This window comes from Ambystoma mexicanum, chromosome 11 (assembly GCF_040938575.1).
Source record: "Ambystoma mexicanum isolate Mex_15411 chromosome 11, UKY_AmexF1_1, whole genome shotgun sequence".
Classification (NCBI taxonomy): domain Eukaryota; kingdom Metazoa; phylum Chordata; class Amphibia; order Caudata; family Ambystomatidae; genus Ambystoma; species Ambystoma mexicanum.
The window spans coordinates 60095672-60121956 of NC_090934.1; the positions used below are offsets into that span (position 1 = coordinate 60095672).

Here is a 26285-nt window from a genome sequence, read left to right on the forward strand (position 1 = left end):
AGGAGGTGAGCAACACCTGTGTGCGAGCGTGATACAAATAAAATCATTCATTCATTCCTTCATTCATTCAACTCAAACCAACTTCAATTCCAAATTTCACAATTTATCTCTTTGTCAAAACTTCATACATCAAATAATAATCACAATAATAACATAATGCACATTAAAACAAACCCTGTGATCACCTTCTCTGTTCCCTATAATATTTATAGTAAGAGGTATTCTTTCTTTGCCTCCAATTATATTACCCCGTACAGAGTTTAAGACATCACCTTCCACGGTCCTGACCGTGTGTATTCTCTCTCTTAATATTACGAATGGAATTTGAGATGTCTTCTTCTATCTCCCTTGAAATAGGATTACCTGGGAGTTTCCTTTATCCACACAAAATTCCCGTTACCCAACTTGTTTTCATACAATCTCACAATCCTGCCCCTTTATAATGCCATTTCCCTTGGTCTACTTACATCTGTTTAATTGACTAAAGGTCTTCGATATCGGACCCTCCTCCAATCCGAGCTCTTTGCCTTCCGTCCGCTGAGTGCCCGTGGTAACTGAGCAGGGATTTTCTTCAAAGAGGGACCTGCCCACAGTCTTGGTTTTTCTTGCAAGTTTATTTCTGTCCTCTGCTCTCCACAGGAAATGCCACGATCTTCCAGCTACTGGCGGAGGATAACCTTTAGATCGAAACCATCCGCATCGCTCCCACATGAGCATATGGCCCTTGGAATGTGCATCTGTTACTGGATGGGATTACACCAGAATAATCCAGACAAACTCAATAAATATGGCAATTTGCTGTTTTCTTAGAAATTATCTAAAACACAGAGGTAACACGAACGTCAACGGACGTACGCTCATTCTTAGCGATTTCCACATAAAATACAATGATATACTCCTTTATGCATCAGAATGGTGTCATGCTATGTGGCAATAGTGAAAAACCCATCAAGGGTTGAGATTGGCTAAGGGGCACATCTAGATATACAATCATATCGGAGCTAAATGTATCATTGGCTGTCTGATATCAGGTGGACAACTCATGACTACCTCTTCATACGTGTCATTTAAGGAATATCAGTTACACAGTGTTTCATTGGATCTCTCATCACCCATGACTTCTGCCATGAAATTCTCTTTGTACTTGGCCTTACAGAGTATTCTTGTCCTAGGAATGCAACAGGAGTGAGGGCACTTTCTATTGTGTCTGGAACTCCAAGTTCAAGCCCTATTTCCAGCCTTGACTCACGTGACAAGAGACCACAATTCTGCTCCTTCTGCAAGCTTTTAAATGTGTTAAGTGAATTAAGACGGGGCATCCTCTGTGTTCTTTCTTGCACCTTAACTTTAGAAGATTCATCTTCCGCACACATGTTCCTCTTCAGCGTCGATAGCTGACCTCGACTTCTCAGTTCTTGACTTCAGGCAGAAAGCCGCCCAACGCAGCTCCACTAACCTGCTATTCTACTGCGACACAGCCTTGCATTTTCTCTTCATGATTGTTTGGCTTATTTTTTCATGATACCAATGTCCAGTGTTGTACAATGGTGGCTCCGCCTGCATTCTATTCACTACTTGTAGCTTGCCTATACGATGACTTGATCTATTTTGCGTTTCAGCGTCTGTACATTCATTATACTTCTGATTTCTGCAGCACTTTCCAACGTGTAATCTTCTTCTTTTACACTTCTAAGCATCACTTCATTCTTTACTTCGTCATTTCTTCTGTAGGATTCATACATTGGGCCTCATTACGACCCTGGCGCTAAGGGATTACCGGTACCGGTAAGGGTACCCATACCGGTAATCCCTTAGCGCCTGATTACGAGGTCCCTTTGCGGGGTTCCCACCTTAATGGCTGGTTTTACCAGCCGTTAAGGAATGGACCCGCAAAGGGACCTTGGTGCTAATTACGGTACTGCAATTTGCGGTACCGTAATTACCGCCTTGCCCATTCCCATTATGCCCTATGGGGCAAAAATGGGAATGGGGAAGGGCCATGGAGGAAGGGGGAATTACCGCTCCGCCAACCTTGTAATGGGGTGGTAATTCCCCCTTTCTCCATGGCGGAGTCGGTATGTTACCGGCATGGACCATGGTGCTATTAGCACCATGGTTTTCCGCCTGGGTCGTAATGAGGCCCATTGTCTTCGTTCCGTATTTCAGGACTTTGGGCACACTTTATGACATTATCAGTCCATTTACTTAGCTCTTTCTCATATTCCTTCACGGCTCCTACAGGCCGTCATCAACTCGAAGGTACAGTCAATATGGTTGTTGCAATGAATATTGTCTTCCAAACACTTGCAGCGATATTGGTACAACAGGTGGTGTTAGACAGGTCACCAATACAGGGGAGGTAGGGTGGTAGGATCTCCTGCGGGTGTATACGTCGGCTCCTCTACAAATTCATGGCATATTTTTCATGGAGTTTTTCCGCAAATGTACGTGGGCCTCATCATCATAGCTTTGCATCTAAAAGATGCCATCTTCATATTGAGATCTGCTTTTATAAGGACGGCCCATCCCTGATTGGCTGCTGCCAAATGTGTGAATGATGCACTGTGCCCGAGAGGAAGCTGGATGTGCATCCGGCATGCAAGAAGTGTCGACAGATGGGAGTGTCTGCACCATCCCTTTCTTAGCATGGAGCAGATGAAGAAGACCCCTGACCAAGGAAAATGAAGAAAGCTCTGCAGATGCATTTCTCGTGAACCTCCAACCGATGCTGGAGCACTGATGGACTCTGCAAACCTCAGACTGTTCACATGACCAGAAGCAACTGCACGGTGAGCTGGCCCTGTGACTCTGTGGGTACAGTCCGGTTACTCACCTCCGGGACTATGAGTTCCATTGAACGACACGTCGTAATCACTGCACGACTCACCTCTTGCCTGAGGCCCTGACTCTTTTCCAAAGATCTCGCAGGCCATAACATATATGACCTCCGACTGCACACCACAGTAATGCACCTTTCTTGAAACACTGGAACAGCACTGGCATTGCTTTGGCATCTGAGACTGCAATCCTGTCTACCATGTTAGGGTAATTTCTGAGGTCGGCAGAGCCGTACCTGGGGTCGGCGGACCTCCAGCTCTCGGAAGGCCCTAACTCCTTCCAATGTCCCAAAGAAGTCGAGGTCCACACAAGAAGCAAAGGGTTACTGCTGTTTTATTATAACAAACGGGCAGGGAAAACAAGCATGGAGCAAAATCCAGTCCAGGCACATCCTATCGATTTTGGGCTCACATGGACACTTTTGTGCACTTGTGACATCACAATTTGCGTCACTTACTAATCATCACCGAACCTAATGCCACTCCGGGTTGGCTCCCAGAGTGGTAGGTCCAGTATAGCGACATGTAGAGCGTAACACTATTGGCGGCCACTGTGTCAGGTGGTGTACTTGGATCCAGGAGGTTGTTGTTTCCAGGTAATTTTTGATCTGCAGATAAGCTGCCCTATACAGTATTTTAAGGAGTAAGAGTACAGTGCTTATGGGTTGGTAGTTTGTAGGGATGTTAGGGACTAAGGTGGGTTTCTTCAGCAGAGGTAGGACCGTGCATCTTTGAGGTTAGTTTGGACCGTGCTCTTTTTGAATGAGGCATTGATAAGGCTTCTGATGAACGGGGTGAGTTCAGCAGCACACTCTTTGATGAGAGAGGCCAGTCAGATGTCACCTTGGTATCTAGAAGGCATGAGGCTAGTGATCATTTTCAGGGCTTCTGTGGTTGAGACCGGAGAGAAATCAAATTGCGTGCTCGTTTTTTGGGGCATGTAGCTATGTGTCTGCTGGTATTGGAACAGTGTTAAGTTCAACTTTTTATTTCCATTTTGGATTGCAGAGTAGCAATTTTATCAAGGCGGACATTTTTTATGTCTGTGGACCAGGCTGCGTCTTTAAGACAAGATTCTTGTTGAGGCACTGGGGATTCGAGTTCTCGTAGAATGGAGAAGAGTTCCTTAGAACCTAAGTTAGCTTTGGCGATTCTCTCATTGTATGTGGCACAATCTTCCAAAACATTGTCAGATGGGACTCTCAAACATATTTGGGAAACGTTCTGACAGTTTGAGGTGTCTTACACTCCATTCACAATGCCTTCAAATAACCTTGAATCTCTGTGATATTCCTGAACTTCAATGAATGCCATGAGAGTTGATGTGCCAAAAGGCAGGGTAAAAAATGATGAGTGCAAAATCACAAATCAATGGTTATCATATGTTGAAAAATGTAAACTCACTTCAAATATATATTTATTATTTTTTATTACATTGAAATTACTAGTTAAAACAATGGCAATACTAAAAATGTATAAATAAAAAAGTGACACTATACTGGCACAAACTCTTTAGAATGTAATACGATCTATTATTATGTGTACAAATATTACAAATAAAAAAAGATATCAGTCATTTGTATTTAAAATCTCTTTTAAATTGAAAAAAAAATTAAAATGTACAGCAATTTTAAAGATATGATATATTTAAGAACTTGATAAAGCTTGTATAATATTTTTAATATACATTTACACAAATATCATTTTTAAAATAGATTGCAATATCAAATCAAATAGAATTGCTTTATGATGTTATTTGGCATTTATATAGGGCCTTATGTATGATTGATATGATCTCAAAGCGCTGGTAGGTGGAACGCCCTCGGGAACTGCAGTTCAAGTCAGTAGAGAGAGAGAGAGTGTTGTATGGTGCGTGGGCGCACCGTATATGTGTGTAGCTGGTGTGGTTGTTACATGATAGCAGCTCCTTAGCAGTAGGTGTGGTGCTAGGGAGATCAGTTGGATGTGCTCAGTCTGGAGGGTGGACACCCAGACTGAGCTCTGGCTGCGTTAGGCCTGAGGAGATGCCTAAGCTAGCCGGTATGTGCTCAGCTAGCTGTGTTTTATTAGTATGATGAGGTTTCGTGGGGTCATGTTGGTATGAGAACAGCTAGCCCGAATGTGTCATAGCAGAGCTGTGTTCTAGTTGAATGATGGTGTATAGGAGAGAGTAAGCATAGTAGTGTGAAATGGTGGTTATCAGTAAAGTGCCTGGAACCAAGCACTAGAGCAGGACAGGGGGCGTACATAGCGGCATACGTATATAAAGCGACAGGATGGATAGGGTAAACATGTGATACAGATAACATGGGGATACAGGTACATAGCATATACATAGCATAAATAGGAGATACAGAGATATACAGAGATATATCCATTCAATAAACTTTAGCACAGTGATGATATTAGGCACACTTTCTAAATTAAACTATACTACCGTGACGCTATTAGGCACACTTTCTAGATTCAACTATACACAGTGATGCTATTAGGCACACTTTCTAGATTCAACCTCAGCACAGTGACGCTATTAGGCACACTTTCTAGATTCAACCTCAGCACAGTGACGCTATTAGGCACACTTTCTAGATTCAACCTCAGCACAGTGTCGCTATTAGGCACACTTTCTAGAGTCAACCTCAGCACAGTGACGCTATTAGGCACACTTTCCAGATTCCAATATACCACAGTTACACTTTTAGGCACACTTTCTAAGCTCAAACTTTGGCACAGTGATGCTATTAGGCGCACTCTCTAAATTCAACTTTAGCACCACAGTGACGCTATTAGGCATACTTTCTAAATTCAATTTTAACACAGTGACGCTATTAGGGCACACTCAATGATGTTGGGAATACCTTCTTAATTGAACTTTAACACAGAGACGCTATTAGGCACACTCAACGATGTTGGGAATAAAGCACAGCTCCTTGCTGAGAGTTGGCAACAGTGTTCTTCACTCCTGCCAGATGAAACGGGATGAGGAACATCCCCAGTGCCATAGGTCCTGCGCCTCTTTGGAGAGCGCAGTGGATCTGGTTCCTCCTGCTTACTGATGTAAAACATCGTGGTGGTATTGTCCGTGAAGACTCACACCCCTTTGCCCTTGAGGGACGGAAGGACTTGAGGGCCCAAAACACTGCCCGCAGCTCCAGAACGTTGATGTGCAACATCTTCTCCGGTAGCCACAGGCCTCTTGCATGAAGACTTCCAGTTTGAGCTCCTCAACCTTCCAGAGAAGCGTCCGTTGTGTCAGCATTCTGGTGCGGTGGGATCTGAAAATCCCCGCCTCCGGCCAGATGTGAGCAACCTCCCCACCACTGTATCGCTCGACAGAAGCTCTCGTCGAGCTTGATCTTGTCCTGGAAGCTTCCCGACACTTGTATCCAACGGTCGTAGAGGAACTCCTGCAGTGGATGCATCCGCAGCCTGCATAGTCGTATGAGGTAGATGCATGATGAAATCATGCCAAGCAGAGAGTTCATGGACCTCACTGTGGTGATCTTCAGTGCCAACAGCCGTTGCACCATGCCCAAAATGGCCGCTATCCTTTCCTCCAACGATACGCCAGGCACGACACTCTTGAGTCAGGATCCCAGAAACAGCGAGTCCTGCAATGGAGTCAAGCAGGACTTCGCAGGTCACTGAGAACCCCGGGTCCGTCAGGAGGAGGTCGGTCCTTGCTGTGTGGTCGATGGCGATGTCCTTTGAGTTGGCCCGAATGAGCCAGTCCTCAGGGTAGACTTGGATCCCTTGTAGACGCAGCTGCGTCGCCACAGGCGCCAGGCACTTGGTGAAAACCTTGGCGCTGACTTCAATCCGAAGTTAAGGGCCTTGAATTGGTAATGTTGCCCTTGAACCACAAGCGCAGAAACTTGCGGTGCACCTTGTCGATGGGGATGTGGAAGTAAGCATCCTCCAAGTCCAGCGTCGACAGATAGTCCCCTTCTAGTTGTCTGAGCACGTGCTTAAGAGTCACCATCCTGAACTTTTGGGAACTGATGTACTTGTTTAGAAGACAGAGGTCTAGGATGGGCCTACAGCCGCCGGCCTTTCTTACGAGGAAATAACGAGAGTACACTCGAGCCCCGGAGCCTCTGATTCTGATTGCAACAATACACTTTTCATTATGTTTAGATGCTTTGATATTCTTTTTTAATAACATATGTATGCATCATTTTTTTAAAACAATAGTGATATGAAATTCAAGTAAAATCGATTTAAACATGCAAAGAAAAAGTTTAAATTCATGCACATTTTTTAGGAAACACCCAAATTACTTGTCCATTTTTTTTTCCGGATGGACCATTTGGCCGAATTCAGCCTGTACAATAAAATCAAACCCCAAAAATACCGAACATGAGGAGCTGAGGTTGCGGGGGTGGCCGCGCTCCCTCTGTTTGGTATTATGCGTTTCAGGGGGTGCAAGGGTGTCCCCTGCTTCCTTGACATTGTAAGGGGTGGGGAACCAAAAATAAAAAGAACAGAAAAGAAAAAGGGACCCTGCAGTGTCAGATCCAACCCGCGTTAGAGGGAAAGAACTGATGCTGCAGGGGTACAGGAGAAGCAGCGGCGGCCAGCGAAAAGGTAAGTAGGATGGGGGGGGTTCGGTCTACGGCCAAATGTGGGTTGTTTTGCCGAAGTAAAAACTGATTTGCAGCGAAATCGGCTACAGTCAATTCCACTGCGATTGTTTCTATGGTAAAACAACCCAAATCCCATTTTTTATCTTGAACCAGTTTCTGGAGTGTTCTTGTAGTCTGATACTTGCTTTGCAAGCTCGCTCTGATTGCAGGATATCATAGATAATCGTAGCATCTGTGAATGGGCTGGCGAAGGACGCACCTGTGGCAGATCTGGTGCTGACCGATGCGTGTCATGTTTGGAAATGATTGGATCCTACGATCTACAATGGGACTGTGTGATCTTGCACCATTTCCTACTTTTAAATGTGATGTGAAACCCCCAGTTATTCTTGTCCCCTGCACCCATCTTTTTGGTACTGTTCGACCCAAGTTGGAACAACTTTAGTTCTAGAGCTGCTCACTGAAATGAGGCTTAGTCAGCTCAGTGGGTTCGGCACCTACTGCACTGCTTAGCACACTAACTGCAGGTCATATGTTAGAATCCTGATGGAAATCTAAACTTGTTGCCCTTGGCACGTCAAACGCCATGATTACCATTAGGCTGAGTGAGAGTAGCGCATATCATTCAAGAACCAAGAGATGGAGCGCGCAAGCCAAGAGGTTTATAGGCAGAGTCAAGCCAAAGCCCAACTGGAAGAGCCAAAGAAGGAGCAGAGCCATTGGGAAATTGCAAATTAGACAGCCTAATATTTTGTAAATAACAGAAGTGGCATCATAAACATGTTGTATTTATCATCACCGTAGTAAGCTTCCATTAGCTACAGCAACGCTGAACTGGACGGTCTCTCAAGCCTGACTAGCTCACGTGATTAGCATTAAACGCCTGCACTGGAAAAGCATTCCAGCCTCGCAGAACCCTTCCTTCGTGACCCCCGCACTGCCTCCTTGCACTCACTGCGCTGTGCTGCAAAACAATCAGAGGCAAACGCGCCATACAATACAATTACCCGGCCCCTCCCTGTGCCGGGCTTGGAGTGGCCACGTCACAGGCTCGCAGCGACAGATGCGATGCTCTCATGGTGACCTACACCTGACAATGATGTGTTTTCTGCCTGTGGGCGTTTTTGCAGTGTTGTAATCCGGTGCCAGACTGTGGAAATGGGATCCGCTGTGACACACTCTACTTTGAGTGTGATGAGGGGTGATTACCGCCTCTTCACAATCAACCCAGAGCACACCTATTCATGTCGAAGAGTGATGCACATGGATATTTATCGGGTGATCTGGGGGCCCTCCCCCTAGTTCGCAGAAAGTGGGGGTGGGGGGTAGATTATCAGTGATGTGGGCGGGATTGTGGCCAGATTGTCAGTGGTGTGGGTGGGACTGAGGGGGTGGAGCTAAGTGTCGAATCAGGTGTGTGCCCTGAATTTAGGATGCTGGCAGCTTTGCATAAAAACAAAGTGCATTTGGGATCATAACAATGACCACCAATTAATCAGTGCTGGTAATTCAAGAAATTCTGTTTACCTCCATTTTTCTCACATCACCAAACTACAAGGTTGCCAGGATTACCTCCGCGGTTTTATTGGATGATAATACCACTTATTTTTGGAGGTAAAATTGGAGGAGTTACCTACTTTTCCTTCAAAAATCGGTGGTATTACCATCTGGAAATACCGCCAGAGGTAATACTGGCAAAAATCTCCAAGGAGTGTACTCCATAAAATGGGGATTTACACCACCACACAGCCACTTGTAATCTGGTGGTATGACCACTCGAGGTAATACCTCCAGTGGTATTACTACCTGACCAAGTGGCGGTATCAGTAATTCCATTTGCCGGTATTCCACTGGATTTACAGCCAGAATATTGAAAAACTAATGAGCCTCACTGTCTCTATGCATGCAGCTAAGGGGCAATATGCAACGAGTGCCGTAAAAGTTGAGGAAGCTCTCGGCCCCTGACTGCTCGTGAGACTCGCGGCGCTGAACACTGTGTCTGAGACACAGCGTTCAGGAGACTCGCGGCAGTCAGGGGCAGAGCGCTTCCTTAACTTGAGTCATTTGGGTCTCGGGTCTACACAGAACGGCGCTCTGTCAGGACGGTTTTTGCCCGAGCACAGCCCCTCTCGTGGATATGTGTAGAACCCGGGGATGGCACAGACACGGTTAAAAAGGACCGTAAATTAGTCCGCTTGGTATTTAGCGGAAGAGACATACAAATACGTGTTGTACTTCTCATTATACTACACAATATAAAAGATTACATTTTAATTATGCAGGGAGTAAATCTCCAGTGTTATTCATTTGCAGGTCACTCTGCAGAAGTCACACAGACTGGAAGAGGGCTCGGTAAAGAGCAATATCACTTTATTACATAGTGCTTCATGTCACTTCTAAGTGCTGCAATTAACGTGTCATTACTTCGCAATTTAATGAAGCTCATTTGATCAGCCTCAGAAGGATAAAGGATGCGGCCTTGACTACGGCTTGCAGATATCTGAGATGAGCGCTTAACACACTGAGCTATTTTAACATCCTTACACGTGCAAACCACTACGGTGGACACTTTGGTCCTTCAGTGTTGGCACTGTCGGTTAGGCTTAAAGTGCCTCCAGCCGAGGGCTGGTGCATGGCAGATATTTTGCACATTTTGCAACTTCACAGACTTGCACGTGGCTGCCTGCGATTTCCTTTCCCATTTTCCCTGGGCACAATCTCCTCTGCCTGTTTCCGGTATGCTAAGCTATGGCATTTATAACGCAATGCATTGGTCATTAGAGTCAATAGACTGCAATTAAAGGCAGCCTCTGCTGGACAGAAAGGTGGCCGCGCAGAGCACAACCTAGGGGCATGTTTCCATTGTCGGTGCTACCTTTCGTTATGTGCATTCTCTGCACTTCTGCTACAGTCTTTCCTAAATAATGTGTAATGTTTGTTTCACTGCAAGACACGATTGTATGGTGTATTTCAGCGATGGCAGTGTTGGGCGGACTCTAGTTCTCATCTAGTGCCTCTCTTCCCGTAACTGATGTTTCATACGGAGGCCCTCATCTACATATGTTTCCATGCATGGCAGACACATTGGCATGCGTGGACCACATAAACAGTGCACGGGCTGCAGCAGTCCTCTGCATTTATCTCTGGAGATGGTGGCTGCCAGGAGCACCAGTGACCCCGGTGACATTTCAAGATAAATGAACTCACAGCACAGTGAGGGAACTCACTGTAAAATTAGGTCAGTAGGTAGGGTTACTTGCAAAGCACAACAAGTCAGGGTTCTGCAACCGTTGGCTGTCTAGATGTTTTGGACCACAACTTCCATCCTCCCTATCCAGCATAATCAATGGTTAGGGATTCTGGGAGTTGTAGCATTTACTCTTGTGCCCCCATTTTAGAGGCATTTCTCCCTCTATCCAGGTATCCCAAATTCCGGTGTTCGCTGCGGCACACTGTGATAAATTCATTACCTTTCCCACAGACAATCGTAATCTATTCCCCGTCCCTCCGGGCCCCTCTCCCACTGCACAGGCTTTCAATCAAGAGAGACCACAACTGGCGAGACCAGCCAATCGCGTTGGACCTAGAAAAACGACCTTGAAGATGAACTCCCTCTGGGTTTAAGGTATGTTTACCTTGCACCACGTCTGTGGACATAGGCCGCAGGCACGGCTACCCATCCATGAACCCTAGAATTCAGCTATGGCTATGGAATTCCTGTCTAGCACCTCGCATAGCCATCCACACTGAAACCCATGACGTACTGTAACTCCTTTGACATTAGTATACAGCAACTAACTACAACATATGTCGGTCTAGCTGGGCACACATCGAACCTCTGGCACTGTCACTCTATCCTATACCACCAACAGCACACGCTCACGTGCCTGACCTCCGGGCTGCTTACTGGAGCTTAGCCATCCCACATAAGTCCTAATGTGGCAAAATGTACACGCGCATCTTATAAATCAACTCTTAGAATCTTCCCCACATGTACTACGGTCCCTGAGGGCTTTCCACCCACAAAGCACATTGAGGCCATACAAATGGGAAAGAGCGCTATATAGGTGACGAGTACAATACAATGCAACTACCCCACCTGTCTCATTACCTAATATCCTACTCCCCTTGGCACTCAGCCTACTTATGCTTTCAGCCATTGTCAGCATTTACCCCACTTGAATAAGGTATCAATTTTGAATCTAACCTCAATGGGTGAGGTAACCATACTTTGCATCAATCCAATTGGGTTAGTCAGCCACAATTTGCATTTAGGGCAGTTATGGATGGGGTAGAATTGTGAAGATTAGCCGTCTGCCATATCTAGACAGAATTGGGAATATTAGCTGTGTGTCATATCTAGACAGAATTGTGAATATTAGCCGAGTGCCACATCTAGACAGAATTGTGAATATTAGCGGTGTGTCACATCTAGACAGAATTGTGAAGATTAACATGCATCACATCTAGACAGAATTGTGAAGATTAGCCGTCTGCCATATCTAGACAGAATTGTGAATATTAGCTGTGTGTCACATCTAGACAGAATTGTGAAGATTAACTTGTGTCATATCTAGACAGAATTGTGTATATTAGCCAAGTGTCACATCTAGACAGAATTGTGAATATTAGCTGTGTGTCACATCTAGACAGAATTGTGAAGATTAGCCTTGTGTCACATCTAGACAGAATTGTGAATATTAGCGGTGTGTCACATCTAGACAGAATTGTGAAGATTAGCCGTCTGCCATATCTAGACAGAATTGGGAATATTAGCTGTGTGTCATATCTAGACAGAATTGTGAATATTAGCCGAGTGCCACATCTAGACAGAATTGTGAATATTAGCTGTGTGTCATATCTAGACAGAATTGTGAAGATTAACTTGTGTCATATCTAGACAGAATTGTGTATATTAGCCAAGTGTCACATCTAGACAGAATTGTGAATATTAGCTGCGTGTCACATCTAGACAGAATTGGGAATATTAGCTGTGTGTCATATCTAGACAGAATTGTGAATATTAGCCTTGTGTCACATCTAGACAGAATTGGGAATATTAGCTGTGTGTCATATCTAGACAGAATTGTGAATATTAGCCGAGTGCCACATCTAGACAGAATTGTGAATATTAGCTGTGTGTCACATCTAGACAGAATTGTGAAGATTAACTTGTGTCATATCTAGACAGAATTGTGTATATTAGCCAAGTGTCACATCTAGACAGAATTGTGAATATTAGCTGTGTGTCACATCTAGACAGAATTGTGAAGATTAACATGCATCACATCTAGACAGAATTGTGAAGATTAGCCTTGTGTCATATCTAGACAGAATTGTGAATATTAGCCAAGTGTCACATCTAGACAGAATTGTGAATATTAGCCGTGTGTCACATCTAGACAGAATTGTGAAGGTTAACATGCATCATATCTAGACAAAATTGTGAATATGAGCCATGTCACATCTAGACAGAATTGTGAAGATTAACATGCATCACATCTAGATAGAATTGTGGGGATTAGCACGCATCACATCTAGATAGAATGGTTAACATGGGCATGTGTCACACCTGGATAGAATTGTAAAGATTAGCCTGCATCACATCAAGATGGAATTGTGAATATTAGCCTTGAATCACATCCAGACATAATTGTGAAGATTAGCCTTGAATCACATCCAGACAGAATTGTGAAGATTAGCCTTGAATCACATCCAGACAGAATTGTGAAGATTAGCCTTGAATCACATCCAGACAGAATTGTGAAGATTAGCCGTGTGTCACATCCAGACAGAATTGTGATGTGATGTGTCAATTGTGATGGTTAGCATGCATCACATCTAGACTGAATTGTGAAGATTAGCATGCATCACATCTAGACTGAATTGTGAAGATTAGCACGCATCACATCTAGACTGAATTGTGAAGATTAGCATGCATCACATCTAGACTGAATTGTGAAGATTAGCATGCATCACATCTAGACTGAATTGTGAAGATTAGCATGCATCACATCTAGACTGAATTGTGAAGATTAGCATGCATCACATCTAGACTGAATTGTGAAGATTAGCACGCATCACATCTAGACTGAATTGTGAAGATTAGCATGCATCACATCTAGACTGAATTGTGAAGATTAGCATGCATCACATCTAGACTGAATTGTGAAGATTAGCATGCATCACATCTAGACTGAATTGTGAAGATTAGCACGCACCACATCTAGACTGAATTGTGAAGATTAGCATGCATCACATCTAGACTGAATTGTGAAGATTAGCATGCATCACCTAGCATCTGTCACATACATATGGAATTGTGAAGATGATCATGCATCACATCTAGACTGAATTGTGAAGATTAGCATGCATCACATCTAGACTGAATTGTGAAGATTAGCATGCATCACATCTATACTGAATTGTGAAGATTAGCACGCATCACATCTAGACTGAATTGTGAAGATTAGCATGCATCACATCTAGACTGAATTGTGAAGATTAGCATGCATCACATCTAGACTGAATTGTGAAGATTAGCATGCACCACATCTAGACTGAATTGTGAAGATTAGCATGCATCACATCTAGACTGAATTGTGAAGATTAGCATGCATCACTTAGCATCTGTCACATACATATGGAATTGTGAAGATGATCATGCATCACATCTAGACTGAATTGTGAAGATTAGCATGCATCACATCTAGACTGAATTGTGAAGATTAGCATGCATCACATCTAGACTGAATTGTGAAGATTAGCATGCATCACATCTAGACTGAATTGTGAAGATTAGCATGCATCACATCTAGACTGAATTGTGAAGATTAGCATGCATCATTTAGCATCTGTCACATACATATGGAATTGTGAAGATGATCAGGCATCACATTCAGATAGAATTCTGAAGATCAGCATCCATCACATTCAGATAGCATCATGAAGATTAACCTGTGTCACATCTAGAAAGAATTGTGGAGATTAGCACGCGTTACATCTAGATAGAATGGTGAACATGGGCATGTGTCACATCTGGATAGAATTGTAAGCATTAGCCTTGTGTCACATTTAGATAGAATTGTGAAGATTGGCAGATGTTACATCTAGACAGAATTGTGAAGATTAACGTGTGTCATATCTAGACAGAATTGTGAATATTAGCCAAGTGTTACATCTAGACAGAATTGTGAATATTAGCTGTGTGTCAATATCTAGACAGAATTGTGAAGATTAGCCATGTGTCACATCTAGACAGAATTGTGAATGTTAACATGCATCATATCTAGACAAAATTGTGAATATGAGCCATGTCACATCTAGACAGAATTGTGAAGATTAACATGCATCACATCTAGATAGAATTGTGGGGATTAGCACGCATCACATCTAGATAGAATGGTTAACCTGGGCATGTGTCACACCTGGATAGAATTGTAAAGATTAGCCTGCATCACATCAAGATGGAATTGTGAAGATTAGCCTTGAATCACATCCAGACAGAATTGTGAAGATTAGCCTTGAATCACATCCAGACAGAATTGTGAAGATTATCCGTGTGTCACATCTAGACAGAATTGTGAAGATTAACATGCATCACATCCAGACAGAATTGTGAATATTAGCCTTGAATCACATCCAGACAGAATTGTGAAGATTAGCCTTGAATCACATCCAGACAGAATTGTGAAGATTAGCCGTGTGTCACATCTAGACAGAATTGTGAAGATTAACATGCATCACATCCAGACAGAATTGTGAATATTAGCCTTGAATCACATCCAGACAGAATTGTGAAGATTAGCCGTGTGTCACATCTAGACAGAATTGTGAAGATTAACATGCATCACATCTAGACAGAATTGTGAAGATTAACATGCGTCACATCTAGATAGAATGGTGAACATGGGCATGTGTCACATCTGGAAAGAATTGTAAGGATTAGCAGGTGTCATTTCCAGATGGAATTGTGAAGATTAGCAGGTGTCACATCTAGACAGAATTGTGAATATTAGCCTTTTGTCACATCTGGATAGAATTGTAAGGATTAGCATGCATCACATCCAGATGGAATTGTGATAATTTGCATGTGTCACATACAGATAGAATTGTAAAGATGAGCAGGTGTCACATTTAAACAGAATTGTGAAGATTAGGATGCATCATATTCAGATAGAATTGTGAAGATTAGCACACGTCACATCTAGATAGAATTGTGGGGATTAGCACCCATCACATCTAGATAGAATGGTTAACATGGGCATGTGGCACACCTGGATAGAATTGTAAAGATTAGCAGGTGTCACATCTAGACTGAATTGTGAAGATTAGCATGCATCACATCTAGACTGAATTGTGAAGATTAGCATGCATCACTTAGCATCTGTCACATACAGATGGAATTCTGAAGATCAGCATCCATCACATTCAGATAGCATCATGAAGATTAACCTGTGTCACATCTAGAAAGAATTGTGGAGATTAGCACGCGTTACATCTAGATAGAATGGTGAACATGGGCATGTGTCACATCTGGATAGAATTGCAAGCATTAGCCTTGTGTCACATTTAGATAGAATTGTGAAGATTGGCAGTTGTCACATCTAGACAGAATTGTGAATATTAGCTGTGTGTCACATCTCGACAGAATTGTGATGATTAACATGCGTCACATCTAGACAGAATTGTAAATATTAGCCTTGTGTCACATCAAGACAGAATTGTGAAGATTAACATGTGTCATGTGTAGACAGAATAGTGAATATTAGCCCTGTGTCACATCTAGACAGAATTGTGATGGTTAGCATGCATCACATCTAGACTGAATTGTGAAGATTAGCATGCATCACATCTAGACTGAATTGTGAAGATTAGCACGCACCACATCTAGACTGAATTGTGAAGATTAGCATGCATCACATCTAGACTGAATTGTGAAGATTAGCATGCATCCCTTAGCATCTGTCACATACATATGGAATTGTGAAGATGATCAGGCATCACATTCAGATAGAATTCTGAAGATCAGCATCCATCACATTCAGATAGCATCATGAAGATTAACCTGTGTCACATCTAGAAAGAATTGTGGAGATTAGCACGCGTTACATCTAGATAGAATGGTGAACATGGGCATGTGTCACATCTGGATAGAATTGTAAGCATTAGCCTTGTGTCACATTTAGATAGAATTGTGAAGATTGGCAGATGTCACATCTAGACAGAATTGTGAAGATTAACGTGTGTCATATCTAGACAGAATTGTGAATATTAGCCAAGTGTCACATCTAGACAGAATTGTGAATATTAGCTGTGTGTCAATATCTAGACAGAATTGTGAAGATTAGCCGTGTGTCACATCTAGACAGAATTGTGAATGTTAACATGCATCATATCTAGACAAAATTGTGAATATGAGCCATGTCACATCTAGACAGAATTGTGAAGATTAACATGCATCACATCTAGACAGAATTGTGAATATTAGCCTTGTGTCACATCTACACAGAATTGTGAAGATTAACATGCGCCACATCTAGACAGAATTGTGAAGATTAGCATGCATCACATCTAGACAGAATTGTGAATATTAGCCTTGTGTCACATCTACACAGAATTGTGAAGATTAGCATATGTCACATACAGATAGATTAGTGAAGATGATCATGCGTAACATTTAGATAGAATTGTGAAGATTAGCACATGTCACATCTAGATAGAACGGTGAACATGGGCATGTGTCACATCTGGAAAGAATTGTAAGGATTAGCATGCATCACATCCAGATGGAATTGTGATAATTTGCATGTGTCACATACAGATAGAATTGTGAAGATGAGCAGGTGTCACATTTAAACAGAATTGTGAAGATTAGGATGCATCATATTCAGATAGAATTGTGAAGATTAGCACGCGTCACATCTAGATAGAATTCTGAAGATCAGCATCCATCACATTCAGATAGCACCATGAAGATGAACCTGTGTCACATCTAGAAAGAATTGTGGAGATTAGCACGCGTTACATCTAGATAGAATGGTGAACATGGGCATGTGTCACATCTGGATAGAATTGCAAGCATTAGCCTTGTGTCACATTTAGATAGAATTGTGAAGATTGGCAGATGTCACACCTAGACAGAATTGTGAATATTAGCTGTGTGTCACATCTCGACAGAATTGTGAAGATTAACATGCATCACATCTAGACAGAATTGTAAATATTAGCCTTGTGTCACATCAAGACAGAATTGTGAAGATTAACATGTGTCATGTGTAGACAGAATAGTGCATATTAGCCCTGTGTCACATCTAGACAGAATTGTGAGGATTAGCCTTGTGTCACAACTAGATAGAATTGTGATGGTTAGCATGCATCACATCTAGACTGAATTGTGAAGATTAGCATGCATCACATCTAGACTGAATTGTGAAGATTAGCACGCATCACATCTAGACTGAATTGTGAAGATTAGCATGCATCACATCTAGACTGAATTGTGAAGATTAGCACGCATCACATCTAGACTGAATTGTGAAGATTAGCATGCATCACATCTAGACTGAATTGTGAAGATTAGCACGCATCACATCTAGACTGAATTGTGAAGATTAGCATGCATCACTTAGCATCTGTCACATACAGATGGAATTCTGAAGATCAGCATCCATCACATTCAGATAGCACCGTGAAGATTAACCTGTGTCACATCTAGAAAGAATTGTGGAGATTAGCACGCGTTACATCTAGATAGAATGGTGAACATGGGCATGTGTCACATCTGGATAGAATTGTAAGCATTAGCCTTGTGTCACATTTAGATAGAATTGTGAAGATTGGCAGATGTCACATCTAGACAGAATTGTGAAGATTAACTTGTGTCATATCTAGACAGAATTGTGAATATTAGCCAAGTGTCACATCTAGACAGAATTGTGAATATTAGCTGTGTGTCAATATCTAGACAGAATTGTGAAGATTAGCCGTGTGTCACATCTAGACAGAATTGTGAAGGTTAACATGCATCATATCTAGACAAAATTGTGAATATGAGCCATGTCACATCTAGACAGAATTGTGAAGATTAACATGCATCACATCTAGACAGAATTGTGAATATTAGCCTTGTGTCACATCTACACAGAATTGTGAAGATTAGCATGTGTCACATACAGATAGATTAGTGAAGATGATCATGCGTAACATTTAGATAGAATTGTGAAGATTAGCACATGTCACATCTAGATAGAATGGTGAACATGGGCATGTGTCACATCTAGACAGAATTGTGAATATTAGCTGTGTGTCAATATCTAGACAGAATTGTGAAGATTAGCCGTGTGTCACATCTAGACAGAATTGTGAAGGTTAACATGCATCATATCTAGACAAAATTCTGAATATGAGCCATGTCACATCTAGACAGAATTGTGAAGATTAGCATGCATCACATCTAGACAGAATTGTGAATATTAGCCTTGTGTCAAATCTACACAGAATTGTGAAGATTAGCATGTGTCACATACAGATAGATTAGTGAAGATGATCATGCGTAACATTTAGATAGAATTGTGAAGATTAGCACATGTCACATCTAGATAGAATGGTGAATATTAGCCTTTTGTCACATCTGGATAGAATTGTAAGGATTAGCATGCATCACATCCAGATGGAATTGTGATAATTTGCATGTGTCACATACAGAAAGAATTGTGAAGATGAGCAGGTGTCACATTTAAACAGAATTGTGAAGATTAGGATGCATCATATTCAGATAGAATTGTGAAGATTAGCACGCGTCACATCTAGATAGAATTGTGGGAATTAGCACCCATCACATCTAGATAGAATGGTTAACATGGGCATGTGGCACACCTGGATAGAATTGTAAAGATTAGCAGGTGTCACATCTAGACAGAATTGTGAATATTAGCCTTTTGTCACATCTGGATAGAATTGTAAGGATTAGCATGCATCACATCCAGACAGAATTGTGAAGATTAGCATGCATCACATCCAGATGGAATTGTGAATATTCAACATGTGTCACATCTAAACAGAATTGTGAAGATTAACATGTGTTACATCTAGACAGAATTGTGACTATTAGCCTTGTGTCACATCTATATAGAATTGTGAAGATTTGCATGCGTCACATCTAGACAGAATTGTGAAGATTAGCTTTGTGTCACATCTGGATAGAATAGTAAGGATTAGCATGCATCACATCCAGACGGAATTGTGAATATTCAACATGTGTCACATACAGGTAGAATTGTGAAGATGAGCAGGTGTCATATTTAATCAGAATTGTTAAGATTAGCCTTGAGTCACATATAGATACAATTGTGAAGATCAGCATGCGTCACATTCAGATAGCATTGTGAAGATGAGCCTGCACCACATCTAGATAGAATTGTGGAGATTAGCACGCGTCACCCCTAGATAGAATGGTGAACATGGGCATGTGTCACATCTGGATAGAATTGTAAGTATTAGCCTGCATCACATCCAGATGGAATTGTGGAGATCAGCGTGCGTCACATCTAGATTGTGATGCCACTAACCAACCCTACTAAAATAACTCAGCCCCCTTGCATACACCTCTCAAACTCTGAACTAAACACAACCATACCTCAAAAGCACAATAAACCGTGCACACTTCACTACACTGCAACAACAAAACAAACCACAGATAGCCTCGCATAACAGCACATGACGGCTACCAACCCGAAAAACACACCTAACCACAGAAGCAGTGTAAACCGAATTGAAGCTGCCAACAGCACATCCCAGCTCTCTTGTTCTTCTCTCCTGGTCAGTCCTACTAACTTACCCCCCCCACCTTACCCTCTCGCTCTACAGATCTACCAGAGCTCCAAGGGACCACGCAGGTGGTGACAGTGCACGGTATAAAAAACCTTTAACATAACATAACAGTGATGAATTGGTTGGATATTTAAAGACCTGTCTTGGGTGATGTTCCACCTGTTCCCTTGTTTTATGGGGCATAACCCTGAAAATCATAGGTTATTGAATTGGTGGGATATTTAAGGGACTATTCTAAGGTAACGCACCACCTGCTTCTGGAGTCTGAAGCTCTATATGTGTTATAACCTTGTACCTCTTAGGTTGGTTGCATAATTAAAGACTTCTCTTAAGTTGATATGCGGCCTGTTCCTGGACAATATATAGTGTATACCCCTGCAGTTATCTTCGCAGGAAATGTGTTGGGTATTTAAAGACCTCTCTTATGGTGTGTACAGGCTCCCTTGCAAGTGAAGATATTTAAAGCCAGGGACATTGTTTCGGGATCTCCAGGGGTTGCAATAGCGATCCCTGACGTCCCCCTTGCTAACATTAAAACATCAAATTAAAAAAAGTGATTTATTTTTATTTTTATTTTTATTTTTTATGCAAGATCCCAGGCTGTGGCCAGCACCTGTGGCTCTTTGCTTCTGGAGTGGCTGGCTTTCTTGTTCAGACCTCTTAAAAAAAATAAAGAACAGTGGTTCCACAAGTCTAACACCTTCAGCAGTGACTCTAAATAAGAAAGAATAGGAATACCAAATAATTTGTCTTTCTGGAATTCTATACTATAATCACTGATTTAGTCTGTTCTTAAAAACCGCAACTCAGCCTTTCATCCTTTCATCCTGAGTACCAACACAGGTTGGATGATATTGTATGTATATTTGTTCTATATAAAGTGCTTTAGCGTAAGTGCTATATAATAACACATCATTATCATTTGGCCATGGACGTCTGCTTGTATTCACAGTAATTTGGTAATATGGGCCTATAGGCACTGATATTAATGATACATATGGTGATCCATTCTTGTATGAAATGTATATCACATTATAGTGATATCGTAACCATATTTTTCGTAGTGTACTTGGGAACAATGCTGTGTGATGCCACTTCCTGTTTTGTCAAGGGTTGAAAGGTTGTGTTCCATCGCTTCCCGTGATATCACTTTGGGGTGGGGTGAAATTACATCCCTTCCTGTGATGTCATCAGAGGTCAAGGGCCGTGTGATGTTACTTCCTCTACCCCTGGCATTCTGGTAAGATGACGTCTCTGTTTAAAGACCTGTCTGAGGGTGATGTACACCTGTTCCTGGTGTTACATGGTGTATAGCCCTGCAGCTCATTGGTTGGCTATTTAAAGATCTGTCCTAAGCAGACACGCAGTCCGTAACCCGGTCATTATGGGTTATAAACCCACAGCTCACAGGATAGTAAATATGTGTTATAGTCAAAGACTGGTCCTAAGGTGATGCAGGGCTTGCTCCCATGGTTATCTGGGGCATAACCCCAAATGTCTGAGTTTGGTGTGGTATACCACCTGCTCCGGGTCTTTTATGGGGTGTAATTCTGAATCCCTCAGGTGGTGGGTGAATGGGTTGGGGTGATGTGTAGCCTGGTTCCACGTGTCATATGGGGCGTAACTTGGAATCTCTCAGGGTGGGGTCTATCTTAGTTATTGCCGACCTCTGAGGACCTGGTCAGACCTGTCGCTGAGAGAGCATGGGATTCCTGTGGATCTAGGATTCAGGCAGATCTAGAAGGATGTGAGATCCTCTTATCAAAGGGAGAGATCACAAAGGTGAACAGATCTCAAGGTGAGGGATGAACCTAACATCCAGTATTTTGAGGGTAAACACACATAAAGGTTAGATGATCGGCACAGGATGAAACCGGCATCGAAGCTGAAGCCTCTTCTCCACATTCCCAGTCAACTTTTGGGATTTGCTTTGCAATGTAATTCCCATTCCCAGTCAACTCTTGGGATTTGCTTTGCAATGTAATTCACATTCTCAGTCAACTCTGGGGATTTCCTAGTAAAAGAACATCATTTATTTCCTTCAAGGTACAATCAAAAACAAACATTTGCCAAGACTGCACTGAGTTGTGTGGTGTGAATGGGGGTGGGAAAGGATTAGCTCCCACTCACTGCACAAACCAAGCAGAATGGGGGGAGGGATTAAGACCTTGAATGGGGAGAAAGAGCACTCGCTTGCGTCACCATCATTAAGCTGTCCCATTAAACACGTTTATTACATAAACTAACATTTGCCACTTCATTTACATTGAAAGAAATTACCTTTTTCGTGGCTTATGTATCACTATTTTTAATGGGTCCTTCTTACGTGAGCGAGTTACTGGCCTGCGCTGTAATCTGATTTCTACGTAGTCCAGCCTGGCCTTGTTGATGCTAGGCATGGCAGGAATGTGTGTTGTTTGTGGAGGTCACATCAACATACGTGCCTACATTACCCATTCCTTTCTTAGACACTAGCCGAGGCCTTACTTTAACTTTGCCTTGTTGGAAATGTAGTCTTGGGTTTATAATGGGAAAGACCTGGACTACAAGTCCAAGAATGCAAAATTAAAGCCAGGAGTGGACTAACGTCTCCCGAATGGAACGGATAATGTTTCCATGTATGCTTCCAGTAAACGTGCAGTTGAAGAACACAGGGCAGAGCTAGGGCCATGTTTCTGCTGCCCTAGAGTGGGGACCATAATGTATGTTAAAATGTATATGCAATGGGATGAAAAACCTGTTGAATTAGTATCTCAATTTGAATATCTAGGTGCTGGTATAGATCACAAACCTAAATGGCCTGCCCAAATGAAAAAGTACAAGCATTGGTCACCCAGCAGCTGGGAGAAGTGAGAGGGCTTGCAACTGAAAATGGTGGCGTCTCCACTAATGCAATCATCAAAACATATACAGCTAAATTCGCCTCTAATGTGATGCATGGAGCAGAAGTCTGGGCTAAAACACTTCATGAGATGTTTGATAAGCTGGAACTGTCTCAACAGGTTACCTAGACTCCCTTCCAGCCTTCCAATTGAATATATTAGACCCTAGGTATGTGTAAAGTGAGCCGAATTCTCATCTCTCGTCACATTAACTACTCTTAGAAGTCCTTAAATTCTGTTAATGACACCTCATCTCTCCAGAACATCATTCCTGAGAGGTACTTCCAGGCAGTGCCTATTTAGGGAGGCCAGTGGTTGGCGGTCGCGTCTTGTAATTGGTTGCACCAGCCATAGCCATGTTAACCTTAAATCCTTGATAAGGAAAGAGCGCTGTGAATATAAAAACGGTGGTAGGTCTGCCCCGAAGCAAGAAGTGATGATGTCAGTCAATACCCGCTCAACGCCTTCCCATTCATCGCTACCCATTCACCACTTCCCATTCATCGCTACCCATTCATCGCTACCCATTCACCACTTCCCATTCATCGCTACCCATTCATCGCTACCCATTCACCACTTCCCATTCATCGCTACCCATTCACCACTTCCCATTCATCGCTACCCATTCACCACTTCCCATTCATCACTACCCATTCAGTACTTCCCATTCATCGCTACCCATTCATCGCTACCCATTCATCGCTACCCATTCATCGCTACCCATTCACCACTTCCCATTCAACGCTACCCATTCACCACTACCCATTCACCACTTCCCATTCATCGCTACCCATTCATCGCTACCCATTCACCACTTCCCATTCATTGCTACCCATTCATCGCTACCCATTCACCACTTCCCATTCATCGCTACCCATTCACCACTTCCCATTCATCGCTACCCATCATCGCTACCCATTCACCACTTCCCATTCATTGCTACCCTCATCGCTACCCATTCACCACTTCCCATTCATCGCTACACATTCATCGCTACCCATTCACCACTTCCCATTCATCGCTACCCATTCACCACTTCCCATTCATCGCTACCCATTCACCACTTCCCGTTCATCGCTACCCATTCATCGCTACCCATTCACTACTTCCCATTCATCGCTACCCATTCGCCACTTCCCATTCATCGCTACCCATTCACCACTTCCCATTCATCGCTTCCCAATCATCGCTACCCATTCACCACTTCCCATTCATCGCTACCCATTCATCGCTACCCATTCACCACTTCCCATTAATCGCTACCCATTCACCACTTCCCATTCATCGCTACCCATTCATCGCTACCCATTCATCGCTTCCCATTCACCACTTCCCATTCATCGCTACCCATTCATCGCTACCCATTCACCACTTCCCATTCATCGCTACCTATTCACCACTACCCATTCACCACTTCCCATTCATCGCTACCCATTCCCCACTTCCCATTCATCGCTACCCATTCATCGCTACCCATTCACCACTTCCCATTCATCGCTACCCATTCATCGCTACCCATTCACCCTTTCCCATTCATCGCTACCCATTCACCACTACCCATTCATCGCTACCCATTCACCACTTCCCATTCATCGCTACCCATTCATCGGTACCCATTCACCACTACCCATTCATCGCTACCCATTCACCACTTCCCATTCATCGCTACCCATTCATCGCTACCCATTCACCACTACCCATTCATCGCTACCCATTCACCACTTCCCATTCATCGCTACCCATTCATCGCTACGCATTCACCACTTCCCATTCATCGCTACCCATTCATCACTACCCATTCACCACTTCCCATTCATCGCTACCCATTCACCACTACCCATTCACCACTACCCATTCACCACTACCCATTCACCACTTCCCATTCATCGCTACCCATTCATCGCTATCTACATTCTGTTCCCAACAATAAGAATTAAGTTTAATTTACTCGAAACTTTTACAGCCTTTTGGGCTGGGAATACAATATGTACAGGGTTAAGTAAATGCAGAATGTGTGGTACTAATACTGTGGAACCCACTAAGCATTTAGCTCTTTTTTATGGGCAGTGAATTTGGCTAGATTTATTATCTCACCAAATGTTGGGGTTTTATAAAGGATGTATTGAATGAAATGTGTATTGATTCATACATTTTTTAGCTACTGTGATGTTTTCTTTTTCTGTTTTTGGTTGTATGTATAAAAAGTCTTGTACTATTAAAAAAAGAAAATGTGTTTTTAGGGCCAGTAATATACCTCCAAGGCCTGGCTGCTGGTGGCCACATTGGCCGCTGCCTAGAAAGGCACCAGCCCTGTGAGGGGGCATCATAGGGTTTCATCTAGAAGGAGCTGCCTATGTTATCAATCTTAAGCACCCACTACTTTGTCTCTCCGCAGCCTCCCCCATTCTTAACTCTGCCAAGAGGTACGCGCAACTGTGGCGACCATGCTGAACGGCGAGACGAGCGCCTCGGCGCGGAATGTCATGCGTAGCTCCAGCATCAGCGGGGAGATGTATAACATCGAGAAGAGTAGTGCGGTGCCCCCGGACGCCACCAGCCTCAGCACCAACAAGAAGAGGCGTTCCAGCCTCGGCGCCAAGATGGTAGCCATCGTTGGGCTGTCCCAGTGGAGTCGCAGCACGCTGCAACTTAACCAGCCAGGTAAGACCCTTTGCTCTGCCTGTACTTGCCTACATTAAATAAGAGTTTCCTTTCTACATGGCGTGTACTCCCTAGCCCAGACAGACCCTCACACTTGTTACAGTAAAGGTGGACAAGCAAGATAGCAGCGCTCGCGCTCTCTCTCTCTCTCTCTCTCTCTCTCTCACACACACACACACACACACACGCACACGCACACACATACACATGCTGAGCGAAATTTGAATTCTTTAGTGGGACTACATGTGATTAGAAGTTTTTCAATTTCCCAATACCTCTTCTGAAATAAACGTTTGTTTATCTGATATTTATACCAGCAATTTAATCTGAAAGCCCAAGCAAAGAGTTTACACTTACCTTGGAGAGAAATTCTGGCTTTTTTTTCTAGCAATTTAGCAGGTTTCAAAAACCACAAAAGCGATTTTGGCCTTCTTTATGTTCCAAAAATGATGATTTTTTGTATTCGTAAAGTTTCGCCATGGTATTGA

General features: G+C 42.9%; 1 protein-coding gene across 1 annotated transcript in view; it reads left to right on the top strand.

Moving 5' to 3' along the window:
* The window catches only part of RIMS3 (regulating synaptic membrane exocytosis 3), a 425581-nt gene that overhangs the window by 54775 nt on the left and 344521 nt on the right, over positions 1-26285 (top strand). Inside the window, exon 2 of the mRNA XM_069622553.1 lies at positions 25532-25797. Coding sequence (XP_069478654.1) covers positions 25581-25797 — 217 coding nt within the window. The 5' untranslated portion in view covers positions 25532-25580. The remainder of the gene's footprint in view (positions 1-25531; positions 25798-26285) is intronic.